This window comes from Bacillus rossius, chromosome 14 (genome assembly GCF_032445375.1).
Source record: "Bacillus rossius redtenbacheri isolate Brsri chromosome 14, Brsri_v3, whole genome shotgun sequence".
Lineage (NCBI taxonomy): Eukaryota > Metazoa > Arthropoda > Insecta > Phasmatodea > Bacillidae > Bacillus > Bacillus rossius.
In genome coordinates this window covers 4369411-4392594 of record NC_086341.1, presented here as the reverse complement: position 1 = coordinate 4392594, position 23184 = coordinate 4369411, and the positions used below count along the sequence as shown (strand labels likewise).

At 37.4% G+C, this 23184-nt stretch overlaps 1 protein-coding gene across 14 annotated transcripts in view; it reads left to right on the top strand.

Annotated features, from left to right (window-relative positions):
* Window positions 1-20848, top strand: part of LOC134539050 (mitogen-activated protein kinase kinase kinase kinase 5-like) — an 83174-nt gene extending 62326 nt beyond the window's left edge. For all 14 annotated transcript variants that reach the window (XM_063380759.1, XM_063380748.1, XM_063380756.1 and 11 more), the window contains 5 exons: window positions 330-522; window positions 3936-4019; window positions 5731-5823; window positions 9049-9175; window positions 11114-20848. In XM_063380759.1, the coding sequence (XP_063236829.1) occupies window positions 330-522; window positions 3936-4019; window positions 5731-5823; window positions 9049-9175; window positions 11114-11222 (606 nt within the window). In that variant the 3' untranslated portion in view covers window positions 11223-20848. The remainder of the gene's footprint in view (window positions 1-329; window positions 523-3935; window positions 4020-5730; window positions 5824-9048; window positions 9176-11113) is intronic.
* Window positions 20849-23184: the final 2336 nt, after the last annotated feature.

Below are 23184 nucleotides of genomic sequence, written 5' to 3'. Positions count from 1 at the left end.
TTCCAGGGGCTGTGAACAGTGGCGTAACGAGGGATTTGTGTATGGGGGGGGGGTGTTAAGAAGCATGCCACCCCCTCCTCCTCCCCCGTATTAAAGCGGAGGGGTCCAGGGGTCCTTCCCCCCGGGAAAATTTGTGGATTTTAAGGTGTTAAATAGTGCTTTTTTTTAGCAATTTTTCGGTACTTAAATTTAAATATTGCAATGGTAAAAATTTTATTTTGTTTGAGTGATGAATAAGAAATTTAAATAAGGGGGGTTTGAACCCCTAACACCCCCCTCCCCCCTGGCTAAGCCCCTGGCCGTGACGTGCGCCCCGCGTGTGCCCGCAGCACTTCGAGTGCCTGCTGCCGTCGCCGCTGCACGTGTTCGAGATGGTGATCACGCCGGAGCTGGAGTACCCCGTGGTGTGCGTGAGCGTGAAGCAGGCCTACGAGGAGAACCGCCTGCGCCTGGACCTCGTCAACATGAACTCCGGCTCGAGCTGGTTCCACAGCGACGAGCTGGACGACATGGACGGCACGGGTGAGCGAGAGACAGGGTGTCCGTGGACGGCACGGGTGAGCGAATCCTCCTCCCGCGTGTGAGCCCGGGGCGTCCGCGGTCAGTACAGTAGGACCCTGTTATAATGTTTTTTTCAAGGGAGCACAAGAAAAAAAAACATTATAAGCAGGAAATCTCAACCAGGGCCGGTGCAAGGTAAATTGGCGCCCTAGGAGTAAATACTTAATGCCCCCCCCCCCCCCCCCAACACCACCGAACACCACAAAAAAAATTTTCGTTGCCTCAAAATACATCACGTAAGCCTAAGATTTTGTCAACAATCAAATGTAAGCAGGCTTGTGTTTTTTTTTTTTTTTTTTTTACTTTTTTACTTATTACAAATAATAAATAGGCCAGCGTGGACTTTAAATAATTACTTATATCAATATAAACATTCCAAACTGTTACAAAAATCCATTTTCATCTGGTTTCAATAATCGTTAAACATATTATATCAGCTGTTATGTGTCGTGCTGCGCCGCCCCCAGCTACTTGGCACCCTGGGCGGTCGCCTGGTTCGCCTGTGTGGACGCGCCGGCCCTGATCTCAACTTAGCTCTTAACAATGTTCGAGCTTTGTACCAATGGACTCACCAAGCTATGTAAACAACTTCAATGTTAAAAACCATAGATAGTATACTTTATACATGAATTTTCTGAAACAAGCCAAAAAAATTTTTCAACTTCGTCTTGTTCCCTGGTTAAGTTTTGTTTGTCTTTAAAGGTACACTGCCACACATTTTTTTTTTTGTAAAATTGTCTCACGATTCATGACGACAACATTAAGAGTGAGAACGTCTACTCCTTCGGCACCTAAAAATGTTTAATCATGGGATTCCTACGTATGAATGAAAAAAAAAAAAATTATTTGTAAGCAATAGAAAACACTTTTAGTTATGCCCTCGCTCAATGGTTGGTAACTTAAATATCGTAGGACTATGTACGTGCATCTGAATACCCACTGGAATGGCAAGGAAGAGAAGAGTGTTGGAATAGTTTGGTTTTAAAACATTTTTTTCCCATTTATTGAATGTTAGAAAGCAAACATTATAAGCAGGAAATTACACTATTTATGAACGTTATATGCAGGAAATAAATACTTTGTCCTTATGGGGGAAATATTGGGACTTTAAAAATATGACATTATAAGCAGGAAAACATTATATGCAGGAACGTTATAACAGGGTTCTACTGTACTTTCGTACTAGATCTAGTACAAGTTTTTTAGTGGTCAAGTACAGATCTAGTACTTTTTTCTTTAATATAACGTTATTACAGTAACTCCAATATGTTTTATTATTAAGCGTAATTATTTTTAAAAACTATGGAATGTATGTTTGTGTGTGTGTTTGATGTGATATATTTAAGTTAGAGCATTGCAATGTCATAATAACTTCCTAAATTGTTAAAAAAACAATAACAAATTATAATTTAGTACTTTTTTTTTTCAAATCTAGTACTTTTTTCTCGCCTAAGTTGGTACCAAATATTTTTTTTTCCTTGTGGACACCCTGTGCGAGCCTACACGCTCCTCCGGAAATCACCGTTTGAGATCAGTTTCAGTTGATGTTTTGAGGATTTATATTTCAACCAGTTTTCAACTAAATCCCAATTTTAGAAACTTATGTTAGGACTATTGAACCTACATAACTTTATTCGCAGTGAAAAAAATTAAAATAATTTTTTTATTGTTTATGTAGTTAAAATATTTTTTTTTGTGGTGTTGGCATTGTTTTAGATTTATAAATGTCTTATTATTACAATTCTATTTGTGTAAATAAAAAATCTATTGGCAATGTTGAGTGCCCAATGTTTTTTTCTGAAAGCCTTTAGCCACATCAACATGATATCAAAAATTGAATACTTACTCTACTGTCAATTTTTTTTTTAAATAAAACTTATTCAAATATTTTACTTTTTCAAAATACTGAAATAACTTAAACCAATTTTCTATATTATTAAACAGATGTAAATTTTTAATTACCAAATAAAATTTTACGAAAGTAACTATTTTATATATAAATAACTAACCCACTGCAGTGTTCTACTTTTCAGAGGAACCAAAAAAAATGTAAATTGAGAGAAAACTCCAAAATACATCTTTTATACAGGGGTGCCCACAAGGGGGGGTAACGACGCAGACTGCGTCATTAAAATTTCAGGGGGGGGTGGTTAAAAGACGAGAAAAATGTATATATTATTTACATAATTATAGCTTATAATGTGAAAATACGTTTCTGGTGCTTTGATAATTGAAAGGGATCTTGTAAATCAAATTGGCAACCCCGCACTTTCCTCAACAAAAGCAGTTTGGCATCTGTCGGTTCAGGATGGAAATATTACCTGATATGACCAAAATTATTATTAGAAAATCAGTTTTAATTAATGCAAAATGTGATAAAATATAATACTAAAAAAGTATAATAATATAAAATAATTGAGTAAATCATTGAGAAAATGGCATAAAAAAATTTAGGGGGGGGTGGGCGCATCATTAGGTTGGGGGGGTGAGTCATAGTGTTTGGGAGGGGGGGGTGGGCACCTCTGTTTTATATGTATGTATGAGTGTGTGTGTGTGTGTATGTATATAACTCATTTCCTGTATTTCTTCTTCAGCAAATAATTTACATTAAAGAAAAATTAACTGTATAATAAATAGCCTACTAATATACGAGCAGGGACACAAAAATAACTGGAATCATAATATTGCGCATCATGTACCAGAATGAACCAATTTTTACCGCTAGGGAGATTTTGTAGGACGTCTCTTGAGTCAATCTGCCAAGTGGCGTCGCCCGAAAACGACGGTTGTGAGTTTGTCTGGCAGTTAGTGTTTGTCTTTAGAGCACTCATAAAACTCATAAAACCACTTAAAAACGGTTGATTCTCATGAACAACTTGTAGCTGTGAAGTTTCCGCTGCGTTCTTCCATAGTAAAGAACAAAACTTCTGTCTGTAACCACTATCGCTGTAGTGGTGACTAAAATATGAAACTCTCCATTTTCGTGTAGACCACTCGTTCTTTGCACTCGGTGAATAGAAGATTCACGAAGTAACTTAACTTCCCACTAAACGATTTTGATCATAATTTTAACATGGAGGGAAACCAAGACGTAATTTTTATCTGTGACAGACAATGTGGGATGTAAATAAAAACCAGTTTTACGTTGTAAGCAGCGGAAAGAAAGTACCTACTTTTGTGTGTATAATACGAGGGAAATTATTGCATTACATTTCATGTCTTGTAAATGGGGACCTAAAGAAAATGGTAAAAAGAAGGTAAATGAAAAAAAAAATTGTGTTTTCCCTGTGAATGCAGATTTGGTTTGCTTGTGAGAACTGTATCGTTGCGAAGAGCGTTGCGAGAGCTCAGCGTGGTGGCTCGTCTGTTTGCAGCGACGGTGGTGCCGAGGCGGGAGAACATCAACATCATCAACGTGACGCAACTGGAGAAGGACGCCATCCTGGTCTGCCATGACAGTGAGTGTCAAGTATCAGTGCTGTGGACGATCCACTGTGAGGTAGTGATTGATCGTGAGAGATCGCAAAACTCTTTAAGGAAGTGTGCCATCATATGCCTGCATAAACATAAAAAAAAATATTTAAAAATTTTGTAGGGATGTGCGAATCCTTGATTTTCAGTTCGGTTCGAATCCGATTCGAATCCCCGGCAATATTTGAGATATGAATCTGATTCCGAATATTAAGCACAGATTAATTAAAAATAACTGATTAATTTAAAAATAATGTGTGTTCTCTTTTTTCTAACTGTAACTACTGGCAATTATTTATTACACTGAGATTGAAATGTTTATAATTATGTAAACTTAATAATTAACACTTTAAAATATGAAAACCAAAACATATTCGATTCTCCAACTCAATCGTAATAAACTGCACGCCACAGGGAAATCTCAGTTTTATAAACGTTTCAGCAAACAAAACCATTTTTTCTCCAATAAATAATAGCCAAGACTTTTTTTCTTGTAGGTATGTAATTGTTTTTAGTTTATAGTTTGCTATACGTTGAAATTCGTAATTATAGTTTAAGCTCTCAAAATCTCGAAATTCTTTTAATGTCACTGTGTTAATTATTTAATTAACATATCTTTCGTTGATACATCATATTATAAATACTTAAGTAATAGTAGCCTAATTTTATTTTTCACTGCTAGTATTTTTGAGCCGTATTAAATTAATTTATAACTTTTGTGAATATTCGTAATACTGTTCGAATCCATCTATGTACAACGATTCCGGGTTCGGGTATTTGTGGATTCAAACCGTACCCGAAAATATTGGGTACTCGCACATCCCTAAAAATTTGATTTGGTTAGTGTGTTTATATTTCAGAAGCTATTTACATCTCTTACTGCTACACATAATATATTATGTTTAATTTTATAATACCTAGTAATTTTAAATTAACTTCTACTATGTTTGTAAGAAATATTTGCAGTAAAAACTTTGAATGGTTAAATAAATTCATCTCATTTAAGTCCAAATAAGGTCGGAAGCCAAGTTTTATTAAGCTATAATGCAAGTACGTATGTGAAACTCACATTAATAAAAACTCTGTTAATGCTAAACTATCATTAATACAAAGGGGTTTCACAGACACTAGAAATTACAAAGGATCTATTATTATTAAGTAATATATTTTATACAAAATTTTGGTTATTATGTAATACAGAGTGTTTTTTTTTTTTCCAAGAGTAAACAGTCACAAGTAGTAAAGGATGGTTAATAGAAACATCCCAGAATAATTTAAAGAAACAATGTGAATTTTCAGCTAAAATAATACTGATGCTATTGCTTAGATTCATTGTTGGTTGGGAGAAAATGCTTGGTCATTTTATTCTTCCAAAATGATATCCTTTTTATGTGTGATACAGTAGAAAATATTTTTTTTTGAGCTCCTGGCATAGCCAATCATATAATTTTATTTAACAATCCCTAAAGAAAAATTACATTTGCTGTGGTGTAAAATTGTGTGCAAGTTTTAACTTTGTTATAATTTTTATTTTAAAAATGGTATGAAAATTGTGATTAAATTTTGTAACATGGTTTGGTTGACACAGATCTGGTTATCGCAAAGTGACCAAACAGTGGTCCCATCGGGTTTGTGTTACTGAAGGTTTGACTGTAGACTCGTGGTCCAGGGCCTCACGGCTGAGATGCTGTGTTCCAGACGTCGTGAAGATCGTCACTCCACAAGGCCGGCTGAGGACGGGCAGGAAGCAGGTTTCCCAGCTGCAGTTCGACTTTGCCGTTCAGTCCATCGGTGAGTCGATCACGCTCGATGTCCGGTGTGTTTTGAGTGTCGGCCGGTCGATAGCAAGCTGACTTGGACGACTCCCACCACTCGGTGTGCACACACTATTACAATAACTTGGTGATAAAATATTGCAGAAAGAATAAACAAAATATGGTAACCACTGGAATAGATAACATTCCACTTCACTATCACATCTTCAAAATACTCATATAGGCAAATCCAGTACAGTTGTCCTAATATTTTATACTTTTAAGTCTTTAATGCATTAAACACCAAGCGCCAAAGGAACGCTAATACATATTAGACATGGGCCGAGACTCAAAAATTTGAGACGAGTGAGTAACTTCCGCTCAAATCTGCTCGAAAGTCTAGTTCATTGTACTGGACCTGACTACAGTCAAACCTCTCTGAAACGACCCCTCACGGTTCCCAGGAATAGGGTCGGAATAGAGGGGGGGTCGTAATAGATGTTTTCCGAAATTTTCAGTTGATTTCAACCCCCAACCCCCCCCCCCCCCCCCAACCCCTTTTCCCAAACCGCTACTCGCTAAGAAACCAGCCATACAATGGCAGGATGCTGTCACTCACAATGCTAGACGGCTGTGCTTTAAACCTTCATGACAAGTCCGTCGCCCTACAGGCCACCTCTAAAGAAAATATGTCAATAGACAGTTTATTTTTACTGGTTAGATTACATGTACGATTTCTTGCTTGCCGTAGTTAAATACACTAGAACCCCGATGTCACGAACCCCGGATTTAACGAAGCAGTGATTTTACGAATACATTCTCGAGAACCGTCAAAAAATTGGACATTTTGACCAAAATGTGAAAATCAGAAGAAAAAAAATTTAAAACAAAACAAAATGAAAGATTATTAAAATCTGTTAACTTTAACACACAGCGTATTTTTTGTGTCGGCTTTAATATTTCCAATAATGTTCATGTGAGAATAACAAAAAAATAATGGGACATTTCCTTTAAAAATACGGCAGCAGTAGCTTGTGCAACGTAAGTGGGAGCGCGGGAATATCGTCTAGACAGGCTGGCGGCAGCACAGGCGGCGGATGCATGACGTCATACGGCTTACCTCTCCTTCCCTTGTCTAGACTTCAAGGTTCATCCCTCCCAGGCATACAAACCATCGTGTCTCTCTCCCCCTCCTACTTCAACGTCCTTTGGCATGTGAAACTGTCAACATCCTTCCTCACCTTCACCAAACTGTGTGCGACTAAAGCCAGGTTTGTATAGTCCAGTTCTGGTAAAATGAAAAATTTTTAAGGGCCCCCGCGACAGCCATTTACCGTTAATTGTTTTGATACAAATTGTTTGTTAGTTACACAACATTATTTCTGAAGGAAAATCACTGAAACTTCAAAATTTATTTAATGGAAAAATTTAGCAGGGCCGTAAAAGTATTCATTTTTGCCGCAAATGAACTATACTCGCCCTTCCTGCCGGACAACATTCTCGGCGCGTGACGCATGGCAACTACAGTCGTGTGCCGCGCACAGCCACGAAAAACCTACGCAATTTCCAAACTATACTATATATCCGACTGGAGTCTGTTTACGAAAAGCATTTAAGAATTTGTTAATGGTTCTTTTGAGATAAAATGGCTAAAAGACATGTTTTCGAAGTTTTAGGTGTAAAAAACCCGTTACAAATTTCTTGAAAGTATCATAGGGAAATGCATTACACCTTTATCTTTATTTTTCCGCCATATAATGTTATGGTCACCGCTCAAATTTCACTGTTATCTGACGGGAACGAGATGACTGCGCGCCAGTTCAGAAGCCTTGCACTTAGAGGTTTTACCGCGCTAGAACTACCATTGAGCGTCGATCTTATCATCCCGCTTCACTAACACACACGCTGACCAGACGGCGCCCTAAAGCTGATTAGAGGAAGCATGTAGAAATGCAAGGCAGGAAATTTTTCCAGCTTATCAACCAGGACCCGGGCAAGTCTTGACTATTAAGCTTTTCACATTAAAATATAAGAGACTTGTATTGTGTAATTTCGGTGTTATTTAGCGGTTTTTCTTAAAAATCGCTTTTTTCGCATTTTCCATATAAATTCGCGGAAAATTTCGCGATTTCGCTATTCACCATATAATCGTGGCCCTAGTTATTGCTCGCGCGAGAGGAGAACGTGGAATGTTAGAAGAAAGATAAATGCGGGGTAGACAGACGGCAGCCAGTGTGTTTCCTGCGCGGGGAATAAGTGGCGTAGCCTTTTTTTTTATGCTGGGTGAAGCGACCTTTTTCTATCAACCCACGGGAAAAATTAATTGCTTGAGCTGTCAAAATAAACATCGCTGCGGCAGTTAAAACAAGTCGAGGCGGGCGTGCATCCAGTCGGTCGCTGTGTATTGTCAACCGATAGTAATCAAAATCAAGAGAAATCCAGCAGGTAGCTTTGCCTTAACTGCGTACCACACTAGACACTCGCAATAAGCTAAACGTAAACACGTTGCCACAAAAACCTTTATCTGCACCCTGCCGACAAAGGGACGTGGAATGGGGGTTGTTAAGCGCTGACAGCGGTCGACAGGAAGCACTCGGCAAGAGAAACGCAGCAACACGTTACTCACCACAAGAAACTTATTTTCTGTCTGTTTATCTTCGGATTTTCGGCAATTTTTTCACGGTTCCTCGAAATCGGGTTGTAATAGAGAGGTGGTCGCAATAAATGGGGTCGCAACAAAAAGGTTTTACTGTAGGTTCAACAGTATTTTTCTCAAAACTCTCTATATATTTGACGTGTGCAACGAGTATAAAAATCGCACATACCTATTCTAACAAACTATCATTTCCTTAAACCAGTAGAATTTAAGTTTGAAAATTGTTTTCTTGATCCAGCTGATAATATACAAATAATACAGTACATATAATTAATAACTTTCAAATATAATCACATATAATTATTTATTTTTTTTAGTTTTATTCTTTTTTTTTTTTTTGAGATTATGTTCCTCTTGGTGTATCAAAGTATTTATTTGAAATGTAAAAATTGAATATAAAATTATTCAGGAATATGGAATATTCAAATTTTAATAAGTATCAAAAAAATTTTCGAATGTACGTGCAGATCCCTAGTGCCTAGTAAATCATTTTTTCTCCCCTTACTTGTTTTAGTTTTTCTTTAGTCTCGTTCCTGTTTCTCTTGCCTGCTGTGACGTGTTGTGTCGGCGTCCCGCGCCTCCACGCCGTGTTGTGCCGTGTTGCAGTGTGCCTGCCGGACAGCGTGCTGGCGTTCCACAAGCACGGCGTGCAGGGCCGCAGCTTCAAGAACGGCGAGGTGACGCAGGAGATCGTCGACAAGAGCCGCGTCTACAGGCTCCTCGGCTCCGACAAGTGAGAGGCGGGCTCCTTCGCGCAGAGCCGCGTCATTTGTTCATGAGGTTGGGGGGGGGGGGGGGTGTCTCACGAGTACGCATCGTACTTACCAGCGTACGGGTCGCGCGATTCACGCCGATAACATGTACTGCGACCCATGTGCGAGTTTTCCATTATTTTGGGTGATAAAAAAAAATAACATTCACTTTTCTTAAACAATCAGCCTGTGCTGGATTTTTAATGAATATCTTGAGGCAGTGAAGCCGTAGACGGGTCTCGAGTGACAAGTGGGCCACTTTTCCAAACGCCTGAATCGACGCTCATGGGAGACCATGAAAGGCGTTGGTTGCTTAAGGGGCCCGCCTACCTGGGCACACATACGGTGTGCAGAGCTTCAGGAAAAACAACGCGATTTCAAAACTACTCTAGATATCCGAGTGGGGCCTGTTTACGAATAGCATTTAAGAGTTAGCTGAGGGCCGAAAAGTACTTTTAATTTCGGGTTAAGTTTTTAAACTGTATTTTTAGAAGCGTTAAAATGCCTCAAACGCGTGTTTTCAGAGTAATTTTTAGGCATAAAACAATCAGTACAGATTCTTGAAAGCACTTAAGGGGCTTGCATAACACCTTTATCTTCATTTCTCCGCCATATAATGTTACAGTCCCTGCTCAGATTTCACAGTTATCCTGTGACGACGAGACAAATGCGCGCCAGTTCAGAGACTTGCGCTTAGAGGCTATACCGCGCTGGAAGCACCAGCGAGCGTCGCACTTCATCCCGCCTCACTAACACACATACACCCCTGACGAGGCGGCCCCCTTAAGATAGCAGGACGGTGGCCATAGATGTCGGAATCCGCTGAGGAGTGTGTAACAACTAACCTGCCTGAAGCAACTAGCCCTGAAAATGGATGGCGTTGGAGCGTCGTGCCCATACTCGGCCGTCAGTGGCGTTGTACGTATGAATTGTTTGATTAAAATAGCTCAGCAGTGCGTGTAAAGCGCCATGAACTGCGCCGTTAGGCTACGTCTGCCGCACTGCAGGCGGGCAAGTGACGTGGCGGACTGCTGCCGAACTGGCACGTGGCAAGTTGGGAAAATCTTAAAAATAAACCAGCCAGAGAGAGAGAAGTGGCCATGCAGCAGTGTGTATGGTCCTCCCTCCCTCTCTCATCGTTGAAAAAGCTGTAAATACTCATTTATTTAATCAGCAGGAATACAAAGTTGTCTAATGAGGAAATTTTCTTTTAAAGATGTTTTCAGAGGTTTTAACCTTCATCTGTTTGTCTTCGTCGCCTCTGTGTACCGCTCATAAAAATGTAGCCAGCGCTAGTTAGCATCATTCGTGTTTAGCTTAGTTATGTTGATTCCCGTAAAATAGCGCGCGAACGTAGTCGAATATCAGTATCGGTGGCTCGCCGATTGCATGCGACACGCAAGCGCTCTTGTCTAGTGCCGAGTTAACTACATTCGATAACCCATACTCTTTCATGGTAAGTGTGTTCTACGACCATAGGCATGCGATAGTTCTGGCTCACGTTCAGATCACTGTTTTTGTTTTTTCTATTTAAAGTTGAACAAAAAAAATTTTTTGTAGCATGACTTATCAATTTAAATTGTTTTGACGTGTTTTTGTATATATTCTACTTTTTAAATAAACATACTTTTCGTGAGTAGGTTTTCGTTTTTATGAACAACTTCACCTAACAAAAAAAATTCCTTTTTTTTCCCATAAAAACCGCACCCCTGCATTTTTAGACTTGATTTTTGTGTGAAAAAGCGCGACGATTATGCGATGAAACACGGTAACTGTTTGCTTTGCCGCATGATTGGTTGGTACTGACGCACAAACACGAGACAGTGGAGTACTTGACCGTATTCCGGGATGTTTGAAGGGGATGAAATGTCCGCGCACGACGCGTCAGAAGGCGACGGTGCGTGCGTGTGTGTGTGCAGGGTGGTGGTGCTGGAGAGCCACGTGTGGCAGGAGGTGCCACGTGGCGGCACACTCACCGAGGAGGGGGCGGATCTCTACATCCTGGCCGGCCACGAGGCCAGCTACTGAGTCGCTCCCGCTCCCGCCACGCGCGTCGGCGTCCCGTGCTTTCCCGTTTCATTGTGTCCCCCCCCCGCGGTTGTGAGTATTTATTTGCAAACAGGAAAAGAGGGGGGTTGTGTATTATTTTTTTTTTTCTAAGTCATCTCCCTTTTTTGCAGCACGCACATCAAAAAAAAAAAATTGATTTGAGAATATTTTTTATTCGTCCTGTGTAAATCCGTAGCATTTAAACCGTGCGTACGTCTCATGTTTTCGTTCGTAAGGGGCCCAGTGGTTGTACCAAGAAGAAGTTTTCTTATTTTGCAGGAACACTTTAAAGAAACATTTTACCATCTTGCTTTTTTATGTCTTTAGGTTTAGGATTTTTCCATTATTTAAATGAACTGTGATTGAAAAATCATTGCGTTGTTGCATTTTGGCTCGTGAACGCGAAGATTTTGCTACATTTTTCTTAATTTTATCAAGGCGGTGATATTTTTAATGTTATTTTAAAATTTTTTCGTTATTCAAGCAAATTTTTGTATTAGCGATAATACTGAGAAATTTTCAAGGGCAAGGCCCAAGAAAACCATGTTGCATAGCAGAACAAACTGCCACTATTATAATATTATTAGTGTTATGCGGTAAAGGAATAAGTATCTAAAGTACCCATAAGATTGGTTCTTGTAGGAAGACATACTTACAAATATTGATATGCTTTGGCATATTTCAAAACTACTTAGTTTTAAAGCTACGTGCTCTGCAACGAAGCTGGCACGTAGCAACTTCCAATCACTACCCAGTGGTAGCGAACAGCAGCACTGAAGGAACTAGCTGGCTAGACCTGGGGATACCATGTTCCGCCCCTATCTGCCTGGGTTGCGAGATGTTTATCAAGCAGGCAAGCGTTGTTTTGTAACCGTCAATGGCTACAGACAGCTGTCCCACCTTACACCCCTTACGTTAATTGTAATTCCATGCGTGGACAGCATGGCTGGTTGTTGCCAACTCACGTGCACCTCTAAGCATGGCCTTACGGGACAGCAGATATCACTGTGGAACACAAGGTGGCAGTTTCCACTGTTTTTTCTAGCCATGAATACAGAACAAATTAAAAATTAGAAAAGTTATAAACTACTTATACTTTGGATTTCACGGTGGCATTCGTCAGCAGTAGAGACAACACTTAGTACACACACAGAATGGGAAGCAATTTTGTTTTTGAGTTCTGAGTGTATATTCTGTCTTCCCTACTCTTTATGAGGACCACCGTTTGGTCGAACACTTGTTGTTTTCTGTGTGTGTTTTATTTTCCTTCAATGTTCTTTCTCTTTAGATCTTTGCAGAATATACCACAATGATTTTAGCACAAGCTGCATTTAGGCACCAGTTTCTGTGAAGTATTCAATGATGTATAATTTTTGGAATTGCGACTACCCGATTAGCATCCGGAAACGTACACATACGTAAAAATATTTTTGTCAATCACAGTTCATTTTTTTTTTTCTTCTACCAAGCTTGGTGGCAGGTACTATTGTGTTTCTTTGTGTCGGTTTCATGACGTGCACCAAAGATTGAAAAATGTTCCTAGTTATAGTGTTTGTGTTTATAATGTGTGCTTTCATTTTAGCCTTCTGTTGCAACAGCGTCTAAACTCCGGCGTTATCACCGCACGTCTTTGATGCTTGGTTTACAACTCTTCTTTTACTTCACGGCAAGCATACGTTAATACATTGAAAGCTTTATATTTTACCAAAAATAAAGTTGTGTAAATACATTGTACAAATAAAATGTAAAAAAAAAGTGTTCTGTAAAAAAGACCCAGTATTGAAATATGTATTTGAATTGTACAGTTCCGGTAATATTTGTGATTTGATTCTTTTTTGTTCTTTCTATCTTTTTTCATTTCCCTCCCGAGGTAGTTATAATAGGAATGCATTACGTTGAACAAATCTTAATTGTGTTGTAATTTTGTAAATATCTTATGTACCATTTGTGTTTGAAGCGGAAATTCATTCATCGTGTAAGTCATACAATAATGTCAGTATGAGATTTAACCCATAGCGTTTTACTGTATGTGAAACTAGGGAATAAATACATATACTTATGCTCAAAAAAAAACTTAACATTTTAACATCTTGTACGTTTTTTCATATATGCAACTCCTAAGGAGGATTTTTGCATGGTCGTAGCACGTACATATGTGTGTGTGTATATAATTAAGGCACACAATTTCTGTTGCGCAACCAAATTATATATGTTGTCTTTATTTCTTTTCTTATTTTTTTTTTAGGTACAGTGCTCTTGCCTTACATTTGAACTTAATGCAGGGGTCTTGTAGTTTATTTTGATTGCTAACCCAGGATATTTTATATTTTTATATGCACCATGATCAAAGGTCTGGCTCTAGAAATGAAACTGTACAAGGCTGAATGTGTAGTGGTGGACATATGTACCTGCAGAGGTACCGCCGAGTCATAACTGATGTAAGTGTTTTGGAGAGTGCTAGAGTGCTGAGGAATTTTGAACTTCTATTGCTATGAAATCCAACTACGAGGAATTGTGTTTCTGGTTTGGAAATTGTTGATGATCTCGCTAATTATAATATAGTTAATGCATGGTTGAGCGGCTATTGGGTGATATTTTGTGGAAATTAAACGAAAATATATATATATATTTTTTACTTTTTCCATCTTAATGAAAATTGTTTCCAGAATCATGAAGAGTCTGATGTCTTTTTTTAATGTGAAAAATAAATGTGCTACCTATGTAATTTAAATTAAACAATAGTACCCTATATATAATATTAATTAAATTCATAAAACATTTGTAGAAAAAAAACTACATAAAATTATAAAATTTCAAAAAACTGAAGTGAAAAGTAGACATTTCTTAACATATGAACTTGGTAAAGTAAAACATTTAGTAATTTTGACGTTATTTTGAAACTTTAACAGTCGTATATCTATGATATTTTTGCTGTGTCATCTCACTGTCAATATTTCCTAATATTCTAGTGTCTTCAGTTAAACTTTATTTTACATTTGATATAACCACATTTCATTCTGTCTCTCCCTTACATTTGATGTTCTTGTGTACAACGTAGTTTTACAATTGAGATCATCTTCTATTTAGGCTTCTGTGAATCCCATTTCTTATTTCCTTTCAATAAAGTATAAAATTATTGATGAATTGTTAATATTTTCCGAACACTTGCAGACCTTTACGTTTACCAGGTTGCTTATTCGAAGTTGCCCTACGTTTAGAGCATCTTATACATGACGTAATACTTCATAACTAGAGTGGATTTGATGCTTAACATTTAACAACTGATGTTTGGGTTTTGTAGAGGAGCCTTTTTTTTTTTTATCCATTATATTATTCCAAAGTCAATAGTGCAAAATTGTACTAAGCTTAGTTGAATTGCTATAGTTTATTTAGATAAAAAACAAACTGCTTGATAAACATTCTTTTTTTATTTATATTTAAATCTTTTTATTGCCTAGCTTGTTTGTCCGTCCATAGCATCTGAAGATGTAGACACTGAATTTTTCCTCTCATTTTTAACTTCAAGTGTTCAAAATTTCATGAAGACATACCAAAATTATTCTCTGAGGGGCGGGAAAGAGGGATTGGGGTGGTTTTTTGAAATCTCACGTAGACAGTGACCTTCCTCTTGTTTTGCAGATCAAGTGTGCAAAATTTGATCAAGCATGCTTTTTGTGTACTCTGCTTTTTAATTAAATGTAATTTCCATGCAACAGTTATGATGTTATAGAATAATTAATCCCAACAAAAATGCTTTTCTCACATAAGAATCGCACCCCTACTTTTAAGACTTCATTATAACATAAAATGTGTGATGATTATGCGATAAAACACAGTATATTAACTTTTGTTAGATCCTTGAATATTCATTCAACTCAGATATAATTGTTTTTAATTGTTCAATATTTATACCACTGCTGCATATTTATTTGCACAATCTAAATTTATTAAATTTATCATTATTAAAATACTTGTTATGTAAAATTAATATATGTAATTCACCTTTAAAGATATTCTTTGTTCTAATTCAAAGATTTTATAGCTGAACAGTAAGTTTTGAATGCCAGCAGTTAGATAGTTTCGCAGTGACTACTTTTGTTGTGTTTGTAAAGGAAAGTCTTCCGAAAGACATGCAGACAATCGGTGCATTACACAACAGGGAAGAAACATGAACATTACCATTGATCAGTTTTCCAAAATTTCAGTATCAGTGCTGCTGTTGTAGGTGTTATTCCATATAAAAAAATTTTAACTGTCATATACAATATTAGGTTTGATTCATAAATACAATTGGTTAATCTATGTTGTTTGTGTATATCAATTGGTGCCCTGGACAAAGTATTTTTTTACTGAAATGTAGGTGGAAAGACCCCTGTATTAATAATCGTTTAAATTTCTTAGTACGTTTAGAGCAGTAAGACTCGAAGCTGTGTACACCTAGGAAATATGTAGTCCCTACCAATCGTGCAGTAGCTGTAATTCAATTAACACATTTTAATGAACTTGTACAGTGATGGTAAATAAAGACAAGACATATCTTGTAAGGAAAGATTGAAATAAGGCTTAGGTAATATTTACTTATTTTGTGTGCCTTTTTTATTTTTTTAAGGAAATAAATGTGTATTCGTAAGTTGTTTGTGCTTAGAGTATTAGCCAATCGAAGGAGCTGCAGTGAGACGTATTTTTGTAGTTTTTTCGATACAGATATTTTAAAGTTGGTTTGTGAAAAAACTTAGGTTGATCTGAGTTAGCTATTGAGCTTTGTCTTCTAACTAAAGAGAGTGTGTGGTACATTCTGTTATACACATTGCTTGTGTAAACAATTTCCTCAAATATCTGTTCTAATAAATACCACATGTACTGCATTCCCACAATGCTTTATTTCATATGTAAATATGTATGTTTATGCTTGAACATTGTAAATATGGCTTGTCAATTTTTTTTTTTTTCCTTACATTTGTCAAAGCTATTTTCCTGAAGAATGATGTTTGCTTTCTTGTTTTTTACTTTGAATGCAGTGTTGCACGTTTATCGAGGAAACACATTTGTTATGTTACTAATCGTAATGTTGGCTAGTCTTGCTGCAGAATGTGATACTGATAATATTGTACATTTGTACAGAAGTGTTACGATAAATTGTCTTTCCAACCAGAGTGAAGCTTATGGTGGTATATTTTCCTTATGCGTGTTTTAAGGCTTGCTACACAGTTTTAGCTTAGGTCAGGTTTTCTATCTGCATCATTCATCATCATCATCATCATCATCATATTGTCATCATTACAATGTTCCCACAAGGACAAGTACAAGAATCGACAGTCGCACAACTATGTGTTGTTACTGACCGAACAGAAATCCACTTTTCCGTAGTGGTATAAAGTTTCCATTAGTCCGTGTACATAAGAAAGTACAAATTGAATACTTAATGTTGATGTGTGTAGCTGTCTGTAAGCAGATACTGTTTTCGCCTCTGAGAATTCTGTACAGTTTTCTGTCAAAGGGCCATTTTTTCTGCTTACGCATCATTTAACCATCGAATATATTTTGTATTTGTTTATTTATGAGTTTCCTCTTGCCTGAAGCTATTTTACACAGCTTTTTGGGCATACGCCATTGCAGTTTTGCACTGTTTGTCATGGAAAAATTCTGAAAATCAAAAAGAGAAATTCACAGGTAACAAGACTTGATCAGCTCATGTTTGAACAAACGGAACCAACATTGAAACTAAGCCAGTATTATAGACAACACAACGACGACAGTACGGACAAAACAATGTTCAGTTGAAGGAACTTAGTCATGAAAAATAATATAACACCACAGACGAACACAGTGAGCTAACAACGAGACAGATTAAATGCAGGCAGACAACAAACCTGGACAATGCAGCAAACACACAAACACAGCGATGAAGATGAACAAGTACTGTGTACGATAGCGCTGGCGAACACAGAAGATTTCCAGTGACAACAGTTGCGAGGTTTCGGGAACGGACATCTGTTCCTGTCCTCAGGCACAAGCAGATGCCCAAAAAACTGCATTAAATCAAAATTCCCCATTGCACGAATCATTTAAAGAATGTAGCATTTTACACGTTACCATGTATAAGTTGGTCAGATGACAGTAATGAGTATGTTGTATTGTTATACATTATTTGAAATTTTTGACATGGAGAGCTATTATAAAATTTATTAAAAAAAAAACTTTATGAACAGTAAGTGCACAATGTTTGAAATATTTTTATACTTTATTTAATTTCATGTCCAGTATGAGACCACGTGAGCCAATCATACGTAAACGTATCTAGTATAAACTTGACTTTTTTTTTTTTTCATTAACATTATTTTACTATTTTTCCAACCAAATAAAATGTAGTTCCATAAGTAACTGACAAATTTACTTGATTCTAAGATGCTCTTTTGTGACTCTTTGAGCAAAGAAAATTGGTTACATTGTGGAATTTATGCATGTTTTTCTTAAGATTGTTAAGATTTATTCAGTTTAAGACTGAGGCATGTGTTCATTGAGGTATAAAATGGTGCATTTTGCTGTATTGAAGACTGGGAACATTTGTAGGCAAAATCATTTAACATTTGTGTAAGGATAACTAGAACACTATAGCAGGTTACTGAGCAAGATGGTCATTCTAGATCTAGGCAGAGTATGGGGGGATGGGGAATTAACTGTCATATTAAGAGAGAAAAAATTGTGTGGGGCCAATTTCAATTTTGGAATTGACAGATTCCATGGATTCTTGTGGTATCAAAGGATTCAGAGTACTATGGTTTTCGAATTGATGCTTGATTCATCAAACTCAATTTATCAGTACTTTAAATAGGTTATTTTTACTAATTGGGTGATTCCTCATTAATCGCCTGACAACCCACTAATCTGTTGATACATCACTAATCGGCAGATACAACTTGCATCCAAGTGTTAAATAAGTTTTCTCCCAGTCCTCTTTGGTCATAAGGATATCAGCACTTGGACCACGCTCATTGACTTTAGTGCTATCGACTGTAGCGAGATAAAATAATCAATAGTGTTCAGTTGCAATAGTGAAGTGTGGTATCAATATTTTATAGTTATCGGCGACTAACTAATATCAGTGGTCTGGCAAAAAAAGAAATTTTCCAAGCCTGGAAAAGTCAGGAAATTTTTTATCACAGGTTTGCTAGCCACCTTGAAGCAGATAAATAAATTCAAGGTCGAACAATGCAGCCTGTGAAATAAACCAGGTGGGCAGCTCTGAGTGGTTAGCTAAAATGTACGTATACGAACTAAAGCATCATAGTTAGCATTCTTCTTTTACAAATAAATGTGTTCCATAACTAAGTGGGTCATTTTTTTTGTAGGAAAGCTTGTGGTTCAGAGGACGGTTGAGACTTAGAATCAGTGGTGTCTTAAATTCAAGTAAATATATTAATTAAAAAATAAAAGTGGACCAAAACACAAGTGCTCACAGGCTGGTTCTTATAGACAATCGCTCATAGAACATGGACACTCAGGAAAATGTTTTCTTTGTGTACAGGAACCAGGCTGTGGGTACGTGTGTTCCTGTGCATTTTTTTGTTTTTCATCTGCATACTACTGCTTTTTGTGGACAGATTTAGGTCTCATTAAGATAACATTTCCCAAACTCATCTTTGTTTCTCCTTAACAAAGTTTTACGTGAGATTGGCTTGAGTGTGGGCTGTGACGAATTTCGCAGTGTCCTGGTGACTTTCTGTGGGGTGTTTTTAACGGGTGCATAGCTGTACAAGAGGTAATATGCTCGTTTCAAACTGCTGGGTTTGTTTGATTGGCGGTCTCTTCTCGACCTTCTCGGCAGTTGTTGAGTACAAAACTCTCCCTGGCACTTTGGTCTCGATCGGGATGCTCTTTCTCCCGAGCTGGGGTTTTGAGGGCAATCGCCAACTTAAGAAACAATGGCCCCTAACAATCCATGTGGGTGCTCGCTCAAAAAAATATACAGTTTTAAGCATTATTTCCAGAGTAAACATTTATGAACAGTAATGATATAATTCTTAAGCATCGTGTTTGCTTGACGATAAAGAGGTTTACAACTCTCGACTCTTGGACCTCCTGAGGAGCGACAGCAGCCCTTTCAAACCAACCTTACTTCCGCCCGCTGCATCTGATTGAGTCACTGCTCCCAGGGACTTAATGCCGAGCATCGGGGTGATGGCACAATATATTTGTTCTGTAAATTAAATTTAACGGGATCAGTGTTTTGATTAAAATGGTAGTCAGCAAGTACGCACACCTGACAGGAAAACAATAATTTTGAAAAAAATATATATATTTTGTTAGTGCTGTTTTGATTGGTACTCTGTTTTCCAGGGACGAATTAGAGTGCTACTTCCGAGGGGAGGGTGTACATGTTATCTTGCAAAATTTATTGATGAACCTGGGAGAAAATGTTTGGTTTAACTGGGAAATGGGAAAACAAGGGGAAATTTGTTTTGATTAATAGTGTGGGAACCCTGAACAATGTTTTAGAGGAGTGAGAAAATAAATATGACACATATGTAGATGCAAACAGCCTGTAGCCTTGTCAGCAGTGAATCAGCACCTTTCGAGTCTCCTTCCATTAGCACCTTTCCTGTCCCCTCTCTCCTGCGTGCCTGCGTTTATATCTTCCTCCACCGCCCATCATGTCATTGAACTCTGTCTGTGCATCTCTCGTGTTTCTTTATTGTAATTTATTATTTGATGCCACCCAGAAATGTTGAGCATTTTTTTAAATAAACAGGCTTCAAGTCCTTATCCAACTTTTGATTTAACTTTCTTCAGAGATTTGTAGAGAAATGTACTGTGGAGCTTTAGTTGTATGAATTTGAGCGATGAACTTTTGTTGTTTGGGTCACAATGTGTTTTTTACAAAATTCCAAAAGTGTTGATTGTGAACTCATTTCTGCCTGTTTACAGCTGTCACGTAACGTGTAATGAGCATCAGGTGAAATAGTTTGCGGCAGAATATAAAAATGTGCTGCTTTTGTGATGGAGAAATCCATGATGGTTGTTGCCCTAAAAACAAATGTAATGTCTTGAAAAATCAAGTATCATCTCAACATGCCAGGTGTCACCCAATATTAAAAGGACATGTAAGTGGTTCAAGGTTCTTTTTTTTTTTGTGTAGTTACTTGAAACAGAGTGGTTGTTAAAGTGTGGAGTTTGTAATTTATTTGTTCTGTTGGCATGCTGTGGCCCTTTGTGAGATTGTAAGTTGTACGTACATAATCGAGCAGCATGGCTGGCTGATGCATCCGACCACCCCCTGCCAGCTGCCAGCGGACGACGTGTGTAACTGTGGTAGCCTCAAGGCCGGAGTGTGGCGAGGCCCTTTTTTCTTCACTACGTCTCTTTGTGTGCAAGTGTGTCCAAAAACACTGTTCTTTCTCTCTTTTTTTTTTATTACTCTCCTCCTAGGGTAGAGCAGACTGGAAACAGTGTATATATTGTACATGGAAGCGAAGTTTGTAGAGGACTCGTTGAACGTTGATTGCGTTATAGTGTTTATTTTATCAGTGTGTTCATTTTCTTTCAAAGAGGCTAAGTTTCTAATATTGTACAGTGTATACAGAACGTAAATACAGCGATATTACTTACGTCTGCGTTTTTTTTATTTGTTCACTCAACCCTTTTTTTTTCCTTTTGTTTCACATGTAGAGGCTATATTAGCCAAAAAGTTGAAGCGTTATGGATAAAACTGGGCAAGGATCCCAGAAAAATGGGAATATATTTTTACTGGAAAGTCGTCGTCATCCCCAATATCCCAATTCTATCATGGGACTATTAATGCACATATGCCAGTATTTTTTTCAACAAACTATTTAAAAACAAAAGCCCTCTGACTAAGTCAGTTCATGTAAGCAAATCAGAAATTCACCATTTTCAGCAGTTTATGATTGTTTGCTATATGAAGTTGTATTGCAGTTATTAGTCGCCATTATATGAGCCTAATCTTGCCTCACTTAACAATGTTGCTTCCTCTCTGAAATCTTCCTTTGCACTTGTGTCTTAGTGGTTGTATGTCTGAGTGGATGGTAGATTGCTGTGTACTGTTTTGAAGGACTTGTTAAAGTAAATTAACAGGATCTTGAAGACTGTGTTGCTGTTGAATGTTGTTTATTCATTTAACTTCAACAATTTTGAGAAGAAAGATAAAGCTGTCATAACTGTTTGCAATGATTTTCGATTCAGTCGTGGATGACAGACAATCTGAAGTGGCACTAACAGCAAGTTAAATGTTATATTCACCTTCCAGACCTTCGAGATTATTTCTGAGGCAGTTAATGTTTCATGAGAAGCAACGTTTGCTGAAAAAAACAAATTTCTGGAAAATCAAGTCTCTCTCATGAGTCATGACTGACAAGTAGGCAATCTACTTGCATTACTTGCCTGAGGTCAAACTTAAAAAAAAATTTAGATTATACAGTTGAACTGAGCAACTCTCCCCTTCCCCTCATACCACCCTTCTCCCCTAACTTCCCCTGCAGCCCCACTCCATCTCAACTTGTTTCCCCTTGATTCCTTCCCCTACTGCCCCTCCCCTGAGATTCTGCTATAAAATCTTAGGGCGTAACTGCCTTGACCTGCATTAGGGCATCTTCAACAGGTCGTAGTGTGTCGGCGTGTGTCCCAGCAAGGCTTCAGGTAAGTCATGGAAAGTAACTTTGTACTGTTTTGTTGTTGGTGTGTAGTGGCCGTCCCTCAACTATAAAGTTGAACTTGATCTTTTTTTTTTCTTCTTAATTTAGTTTCCTGCCACCACTGTCCAAAGTTCTGGTTAACTTGCGAGTTTGATTGCGGGTTGTTCAGATTGCAGTGATGTTCTCCTAAGCCCCTCCTGGGGGCATTCAAGAAATTTTGAATATTTCTTAGAAATGTTAATCATTGTCAGGCTCATATTCCACTTTTAAATTTTGTGGTTGACGCAAATTTTTAGTAAGACTTGAAAATCTACATCCTTTTTACAATTCACCTTTAGTGCTCGAGTGTACTGTATGATCTTTGTTTTTAATATCTCCTCCCTTTAATTGTAAATGGTTACTCTGAACTATTATGAGTGTGTAGTATAGTTCATGAACTAATAATATAAACTCTGAACTTGTAGCTCTTAGCTAAACTGTTGTCAGAAATAATAATAATACTGTATTATAAATAATAAATCTCTCTGGATATTTATTATTATGGTTATCAATACACTGTTGAGTATAGACTATTTGGTTAAATTTAAATATGTCTCTGGGCGCCAACCTTATCTAGTGTGGTACATAAGAGAAAAAAAGAAATAATTTCACACTTTAAATCCATAATGGGCATGAGATTGGCAACATGTAATTTGAGATCATTAAGAAAACAAACATATACACAAGAAATAATAACAGGGTAACATAGGATTAGTCAAATAATCTTTAATCAAATAAAATATAGTTAATTAATGGTTGGACCAGTGGTATACTATTATGTTTCATTAAATAACTGGGTATGTTGCACACATGATAAAAAACAACAAATTTTCATACAGTTCAAATTAATTGTGTCTGTTGCTATCAATTCAGAATCGAAAATTAGTGTGAAAAAAAATAATAATGTTTATTACCTTCGTAATTTAATTTAATTTAATTTTAGTATACCGCGGCTGAATTCAGTGTGTAAATTGCAGTAGAGCATCGTGAGACCTCCGTCTCATTTCACCTCTGGGTGTAAGAAAAAATTAAAGTGTAGATCAGGATACGTAATTGGCTTAAACAAATGTTTATATGTCCGTCTGCAATATTAAAATACCTACGTGTATGCAGAAAACAGATCATTCAGGATAGCATCATGAGTCGGTATTTTACTCATGGTAATTCACTCCTAATTAAACGTCATATAGGACGTGCCCTATTTAAATAACATGCAATTTATACTCAAACGACGATTTAAAACATCCTAGTAA